The following is an 8,416-nucleotide window of genomic DNA, read 5'->3' as shown; positions in this document are numbered from 1 at the left end:
TCTATACCTGTGTAGGTGAGAAAATTATTCTTGTTCTTGTAATGCTTTTTTTTTTTCTATTAGTGCAGAGAACAAGGGGAGAGGAGAGAGAGTGAATGAGCATTGTTATCAACTTAAACTCCGTGAGCCTTTGAGCCATAATGATCCTTACATATAATTAGGGTTTTAGGTGGGTGTGAATGACTATCACAACCATCCACCTTGTGATCCTTTTTTATTATTTAGGGGTTTTTACTTCAAGTCCACCATCAATGAGTTTACATTTATTTGTTATTTGTTTTGATTTCTGTGTATTTTCAAATGCTGCAGATGCTTTAGTGTCCAAAGAGAAGGGACATCCATTTTCAGAATTAGTCATAAAGGCCTTACATAATTTTATAATGCCTAGCAGTTGATGCCTTTCAAGATTAATATCCAATGCTATGTTGTAAAAATGCAGAATAAAAGTGAGTCCTAACATGAGAGAGTTACAGCCTATGCACATTTATCTCAGAAGTACTGAGCTGAACCATTTAGTTACTGGAGCTCTATTTTAGTGGCATTTAGGTGTTTAGAAAAGTGTTTATACTACAAAGGTGGCCCCCCCAGACAACAAACCAGTTACATTCACAGTACAGAGACAGACACATGGAGAAATAATTTCCCCACTAAAAAAAATATAAAACAAGTAAAACTAGCAGTGGAATAACAATCTATTTGCAAAATAAATTTCAGTTTGTCAGTCTTTTGCAATGACATCAGAAACAAATATAAAGGGATTGATTCTTCATCAACAAAAATATGTTTCTGGAAAGCACAAAATGTGAAGAAGGATGATTTTTTTTGTGCAGTGTTTTGTTTTGCTTTTCACCCTAATTGATTGTGTACTTTGCAGGCAGGCATTTTATTGTGACAGAATGTGAAGGTATTACTACATACAACATACAGTTACCTTGTCTTTCACATTCAATACTCCACTCAATCTGCTACTGCCATGGAGAAATTGTTTAGCCACTAACACATCCTGTCAGTGAGATTCTGTGGTGATTCCAGATTTCATCTGAACTTATGTGTGGAGTGAGTCAGAGCTGGAGTCATGACAGCATTAAATTAACTTGGCTAAAATATGTTGGGAAAATACCCATTTAAATGAACTTATTTCATGGTGTGTTTTACCCCTAGTATTATCCTTTCACTTCTGCACTACTATGAAACAGTGAAATGTGACTTTTATAGGTTTTTAGAAAGATATATGATATCCAAACTAGGTTTATTGTAAGAACCTGTCATAGGTTCCAATTTTTTTTTCAAACTGTAAAGTGGCTTTTTTTTCAAGATGAAGAAGCTACTCTCTATATAATGTGATAATGGAATTAAAACCAAAAAATTGCACAATAAATTTTATCAAAGAGGATTGAAAATAATTTTTAAATTAAATTTTAAAATTTTGAATTCTTTTGTTATTGCAAATAGTTAGGTGCAATGAGTAGAACTCTTTAAACACATTATTTTTGAGATATTAAGGAATCTATTCATTAAATTCCATTTAAAAGTGAATTGAGTGGCCGTTCAGGATCCAAGACTTTAAACTGGCCAATGTTTTGGTGCCATGTCAATACTGCACCATCACCTTTTTCCTTCTCATTTGCCTCACTTAGCAATAGTCTGCAAACTACAGAGTTCAAAACACTCTGGCAGCCTGGCTTTGACTCACAGAAACAAAAAGTACATCTCCAGCTGCTTCCATCTATTGATCCACTCCTACTGTGCTGAACTACTTCTTGAAGCCAGTGTAGCTGTATATTAAACAAAATGATGCAACCTCTTTGGAAAGATCCTTGAAGAGGAGGTGGGATCAGCACTTTAAAACTTTGCTTGTTATTTAGGTCATGCATTCCTGACTAACCCATGAACTGCTGTTCACAGAGAAATTGAAATTGGCACCAGTGGGGAAGATCTTTAGAGGTGAAGGTGATCATCCTTTGAAAATTTTACTTTACTTTACTTTTAGGGTTTTTTACAGACTCTCCATCCCTGACTACTTCAAGGTCAGGATGAAATAATTTTTCACTTGTTGCAAAAAACCAAAACAACAAACAACACAAGCAACAGAAACAGAAAACAAAATAAAACAAAATGAAAGGGAAACAAAATCTGAATATCTTTTTTTAGAAGCTCTTTCCAGTATTGCTGCATTTCTCCTGGACATCTAGGCTTCAGTCTCTCCAGGAGATGTTCCCCACAGGGTGACTGACATCAAGCTGTATGTTGGTTCTCCTCTACAAACTGACAAAACAGTTTTATCTTGCACTCAGTGATGTTACCTCAAATAAACATGTAGATTATGACATCTGCATTACAGGTATAAGTGAAGATTAATTTTGTTGATGCCAAAGATGGTTGTGTTTGAAAGAGATGCCATGGTTGACATAGCTGAGAAAAACAACCTTTTGAGTGTACAAGCCCTTTTTCACTCCTTTTATAAGCTGCTCTAACATTGTATCTCTGTCCAGATCATGTTCTGTCATTTTGACTACAAGCACTTTTAAAATTTTATTTTTGAGAAAAAGTCAATAGTGTGTCTCTGAACATACCATCAAGTACTGTAAGTGGGAGCTGAATGTTCTCTTTTGTCATAAGGCTGGGAAACAGCAATTTCCTTTCGCACAGTTTCTGAGAGGGATGGAAGTGGAAAAAAGGAAAAAATATTCTTTTTCACAACTTCCTCCCAAAACACTGATCTGATTCTCATCCTTAGTAGTGATAGTCTCTTTCTATTACAAAAACCTATCTTCCAGTTATTACAAACAGTATATTTCACATCTGCTACTGCCAGAACAGCTTAAAACGGCATATGACAGAGTGCATGACAAAAGAAATCTGACAGAGTATCTCCATCAATGAAGAGTCAGCCAGGGTATGGAACATGGTCATGGTCAAAATTTTCAGTCACCAGCTGTAAGTGCAATAACCCGAGAAATGTTTTGCAAACAATATTAATCCTGGTAGAAATGTCTGAGTAAACCCTGCTTGGGTTTTCCTTCATACAAGAGTTGAGAAGTGACAATAAGAGAGAGTCTGCTTTCAAGAACTCATGCACTATTAGTTAGGATCATGAAAAAAATAAAGAGGGATTTGCAAGTATCTTAAAGTATCAGAATGTTGTCACATCACAAAGAGAAGTGACCTAACAAAAAAATTACAAGGATATTATTTACTCCTAACAGCTCAAAATTAGTTTGATTTGCTATTACATTTGCTCTTCATTCTTATATTGAAAACCTCTGCATTTACCTGGGTCCATTTATCATTCTTGCTTCTGCAGAAAAATCTAGTATACAAAAGAAAAAAAAATCCCATTTCACTGCAATAGTTACAGTCTTTAGAGTTAATCTTCGCTATTGTCCATCCAAAATATGCAGTATTGCTTACCTCAACCACAGGCTAGAAAACTCTAGGAAAGAAATGTATCTCTACGGTATTTCTCCCCACACCACAGCAATTGAGGAAAAAATTTACTTCATTGTTACTAATTTCTCTCTCTAAACGTGCAGAACAGGCAGGTTTCATCCTTCTTGAACCAAAACAAATGGTAGAAGAATTTTCTTCAATTTTCACTCCTGAAACAGAGAACTACTAGGACTAGGACACTATGACTTAAGCTTCCTTTTAGGAAAGAAATGGAAGTCAATTATTAAGTATCACTGTTGTGTGTGTGCTTGAGGTAAAGAAAATAATTCTCCATCTTTAATTTGGTTATGATAGTTGGATCTAACTTGGTACTTACATGCTTGCACAATTCTTGTTTCAGATACTTACTTTTTTCCAGATGGACAACAAGATACAGATTAACTTAAAATGGATGTCTGCCCATAGACCTTATAACAGCAAAAAAAGCATTTTTTTCTATTACAATTAATCATTGATTAAACATTTGTGCCTGTCTTTCCCAGACTGGCATTTGAAATCATACTGTTTTCCTGTTCTCCTTACTCTAAGCTGCATTTAAACTATACATTATGGTTTCCCATTCCTATTTGTCTCAGCTTCTCTTTAAATCAATTAAATTTTGGGTTCCCTTCCTCTCAAAGGTGCACAGTATTGGCATTTAAATCAAGAAAACTAACATTTCCCTATTACTGATTTGTAACAAAATGCAGCCCTTTGTTTGCAAGCACTTTCATGTTCCATTTACCCATATAATCCCAGGAGTTTGTTATAACAACATTGGATATTAATTAATGGAGCTGATTCATTGCAGACTTTGAAGAACTGGCACGAATTACTATGAGTTGGCAGGGGTGCTGCCCAAATGCTGAGCTGATCACAGTAAAAGGATGTGGATGACATGAGGACACCTTTCTAGAGCAGAGGTTTTCTATCATGTTGATGTCATTACAAAAACAAGTCATTCATAAAGCCTAAGCAGATGAAGGGAAATGACATGCAGCCTTCCTCCCCTCTTCACTCCCTGAAAAATGTGTCTTGGTTTGGGGTGGATTTTTTGGTGGGTCTTAACAGCTTATCAGCTCTTCAAGCTTGTTCTGCACCCCACTTTTTGGCTCTATAAGGACACAAGCAGTTTAAGCTCAATGAGTAAGATGGACACTTGTCACTTCTTTTCCACAGTTGTACCTGAATCTGGTATTTCTCATGTATAATAATAATAGGGCTACATCTCTTTCTTCTGTGATTTCAAGCATCTTCAAAGAGACACAATCACTTTCCTGTAAAAAAAGGTGTTGGGTGCTTTTTCTAGCTTATACTAATTTTCCACCCCATATCAGACTTTGAGGTGACTAAAGGAAGAATGTGATACACACACAACATAGACTTCTGAGGGGATTTTAAAAATTTCAAATACTTCACGCTAAAAAAGAAAAGAAAAATAAATACATATTCAAAAAAAGAAAACCCACACCCCTGCACCAACTGCACCACAGGCAACATGGAATACCAGTTTGGTTTTGGAAGCCAAAAATAAATCATGATTAAATCTTTATTAATAAAAAAAAATCTTAGTATAAAAAAGTCATTCTGTACACTTAGAGAAAGGACAAAGATGAAACTATACAATAGCAGTAAAGTAAGGCACATATGCCAATTTAAAGGCCCTTGAAATAATGTTTTCAGAATTGTGCTCTTTTCTGTTGTCATCTGCCATGCATTTATTGTCTCCACCAAGACTGCAAGCTTCCTGAAGTAGCCACTTGATACACTTGGAGTTATGCATAACCATGACAACCATCAACCTATAATAAAAATATGTTGGCTGCATTAACGTTTGTTCTTGTTCATTCCAGTGATGGACTAACATCTGGCAGGTTTAATGATGGTACATCAAAAAGTTGCATAGATAATTCTCACAAGTGTTATCATCCAGCCAAATAGTTGTTATTTTCCATAAACTCTGATGCATTTCTGTAATACCCAGTAGAATAAACAACCCATCTACTAATTAGGCTCATTTAGTCTTCAGCATTGCAGAGTTATAGTACCTTTCAAGAGCATGACAAAGGTACACTTGGATAACAACATTAATGTGATTACTTTGAGTGGAATCCTTTGCCAGATCTAGCCCATAACTAATCTGACAGACAGCAGAATACTCATAGAATTAGTCACTTAGGAACAAGTAGCTCTTTAAACCACAACAAAGCAGGCAGAAGAAATCTAAAAAGATCTAGCAGTATCAACTCTGATTAAAGTCACTCTTCTCCTTGGAAGAGGTCAGTGTCCATTAGGATTACTTGTTTCTTGGGCATCTCCTCTATTCTGTCTTCAAATACCAGCATGCATAGGTAAGAATCAAAGTTGTACCTGGGTATTTGAAGTTGAGATCTATGCACCCTGCTTGATCAAAGAAACCAAACTGATTATTGTTTCTTCATATAACTGGGCTTTCTAAAAGCAAAGCTATTGACAAGCTTTCTTCTAAACTTATACCCTGTAGCTGGTACACAAATATTTGATAAAAGACATGTGCCACACAGCAGTCCTACTCTGGATTATAGATCTGAATCTTGTTTACATCAGTGTGACTGCCTATAGAGCTGGTGTCTTAACAGCAACTTAACTGAATTTATTATTGAAAAGTCATTCAATACACATCTTCCTCCTAAACCTACGACATCTTATTTTTACTCTAATTATTCAAGTCATCAGGATATTTAATCCTGCAAACTTCCATTAGAGAGACATTTCAAATTATGAAAAATCTGGAAAGAACATGGTGGGCCATAGATATGTCCATTAAGCAGTATCATTTTAGCTACTGACAAATATTTTGAAAATACACTTTTCCACTCTCCTAAAGGTTTTGTTTTCTTCTTGCAGCTGAACCCAGACGTTAGGAAGATCCCAAGCCTCTCAGAAAAACAAGTCTGTATGTAGCATCTCAGTCAGAAAAGCCATCATGCTGTCCTTTTCAACTGTTGGTACTGCAGAAAGATATACAAGAAAGGTTATAAGTAGAATTTTCATTTTATTTCCCTTAAAGATATGTATCGCCTACTAAAGTATTTTTGAATGAATTCACATCAGCTTTTTAACATAATGTAAACTGGCCAAACTGTATAAATGGGTGTGCAAGTTCTATAAGTAAATTATTAAACAAACATCACCATAAATGTGAAACAGTAATAGGCACTAACACCTGCATAATGTGAAGTAGAATATGAGTTCATTTATTAAAATGAAAACATGAGACGGTTCTATAGCCTTACACTTGATGTATATTTTACTTTAGGCCATCAAAACAGCATTGCACCCCACCAGATGGTTTTAGCTGATTATGACTTGTTTACTAACACTTTTACCAAAAGGAGAATGAAGCAAGTAAATTATCGCCACCGTTATAAAAACAGGACTCACCTGCTTGCTGAGAGTGTTTTTCTGCCAACTGTTGGCGGAGAGGGTTCACTGTGGAAGAAGCTTTTTATCCACCAATATTTGTCAATTAACTCAGGTAACCCTGCAAAGGAGAAAAGCCCACAGCATTAGACACTGGCTGAATAACAGGAAAAACCGAAAACCATTTCAAAGAAAGGAACAATACCATGCAATGCTTTGTCCTGGTCTGTGATGTTCACAGCATCTGAACAGCAGGAGGAGCTGGAAGAAACACTGGATTCCGAGTTCAGTCTTGCTGTTTGTGGAAAACAGAGACACACTTAATGAAAAAAAAAATGCTTTGAGAGAGTACACTATTTATATGTCAGGAGTTTTTCAGACATGCTGCTACCTCGGTAGAAACAAGTTCACTGAGCTACAGAGCATAACTTCTAGATCATATACACTGTTCTACTACAGTCATTTTTATAAGAACTTTTATATCAGTTTCTCTCTCACTCTACTTGCTCTTCCCTCAAAAGCATACTGAGATCTGTCTGCATAACTTTCACTGAAGTCAGTAACAGAGCTTAAGATCATGGCATACTGCTATCAAGATTAGCAAGTACATGCTTGAACATTCAAGTCCACAATAACCCAATTGCTATATTTTCCTTCTGACTCAACTAAATACTACACTTGCACAAGTGTCCATCCTGGACCTAGGAATCCTAATACACCACATGTGCTCTCAAAGCAATGATTATCTCACATATTTAAAAGCAAGAATGTGAATTGATTTTGTACTATGTCTAAACATGGAAAGTAAATAGGAAGTACAGGTAGAAACAATGTGCTAGGCTAGCACTTATTCTACATCGTGTTTTTCAGTTAAATATGTATGTATAGAATAATCCTAATAAACAATTCTTAATAGAGCAATTTTTAAAAAAAAGAAAGGTAGATGAATAACCATAAGCAGATGCTCATTAGAACTTCAGTTCCTTGATATTAAAAACTCTCCAAGAAATTAAAAACTATTGGGCAAAGACAACTCCTTGCCTCCAGCTCATCCAGACCACCTGAAACACCTTCTGACACTTTCCCTGAGTGCCAACAACCCGGCCACTGTCTCGGGAGAGGCTCGGGGGGCTCAGCCTGCCTCCTCCGGAGACACTCCCCAGGCAGAGAGGGGAAGAGGGGAGACCAGGGCTGGGCCGTGTTTGGGGACAGCACGCTGCTCGCGGCCCCCGAGCACTCACTTCTGTAGTACTGGTTCTTGGCCAGGAGGCAGCCGGCGGAGGGGACAGAGGCCATGGCAGCGACACAACGGGGAGTCCGCGTCTCTCCGGGAGGAACCTGCGGGAGAAAGGATGCGCTGTGCCGGGGAAAGGAAAGGATGCGCCCGGCGGGAGGAGAGCTGCTCCTGCCCGTCCCTGCGGCTCACCTGAGTGTCCCAGGGGAAGCGGCCGGCGACAGGCAGAAATCACACCTTGCTCCGCAGCGAGCACCGCCGGTCCCCGGGCCGTCCTTTATGGGACGCGGCGGGCGGCTGTCCCCGCCCGGGGGCGGTGGCACAGGCGGGACAGGCGGGAGGGGACGGCAG

General features: G+C 37.7%; 1 protein-coding gene across 1 annotated transcript; it reads right to left on the bottom strand.

The window, feature by feature from the left end:
• Positions 1–4,960: 4,960 nt before the first annotated feature.
• Positions 4,961–8,387, bottom strand: PPDPFL (pancreatic progenitor cell differentiation and proliferation factor like). Its single transcript, XM_085052811.1, has 5 exons — positions 8,258–8,387; positions 8,073–8,169; positions 7,037–7,126; positions 6,853–6,952; positions 4,961–6,419 (listed from the first exon to the last, which is right to left on the bottom strand). The coding sequence occupies exons 2-5, from the start codon at positions 8,125–8,127 to the stop codon at positions 6,407–6,409; spliced, it is 258 nt and encodes an 85-aa protein (XP_084908937.1). The 5' UTR covers positions 8,128–8,169; positions 8,258–8,387; the 3' UTR covers positions 4,961–6,406.
• Positions 8,388–8,416: the final 29 nt, after the last annotated feature.

Source organism: Lichenostomus cassidix, chromosome 2 (genome assembly GCF_008360975.1).
Source record: "Lichenostomus cassidix isolate B80296 chromosome 2, HeHo_3.0, whole genome shotgun sequence".
NCBI classification, from domain to species: domain Eukaryota; kingdom Metazoa; phylum Chordata; class Aves; order Passeriformes; family Meliphagidae; genus Lichenostomus; species Lichenostomus cassidix.
This window is presented reverse-complemented; position numbering and strand designations above follow the sequence as displayed.

What these genes read in the sequence shown, in the direction of transcription:
- PPDPFL (XM_085052811.1), bottom strand. Translation starts at nt 8,127, where the DNA reads ATGGCCTCTGTCCCCTCCGCCGGCTGCCTCCTGGCCAAGAACCAGTAC. An exon ending in CAAGAACCAGTACTACAGAA is followed by an intron (nt 7,127 to 8,072) that starts GTGAGTGCTCGG and finishes TTCCACAAACAG; the next exon opens with CAAGACTGAACTCGGAATCC. An exon ending in CCAGGACAAAGCATTGCATG is followed by an intron (nt 6,953 to 7,036) that starts GTATTGTTCCTT and finishes TCTCCTTTGCAG; the next exon opens with GGTTACCTGAGTTAATTGAC.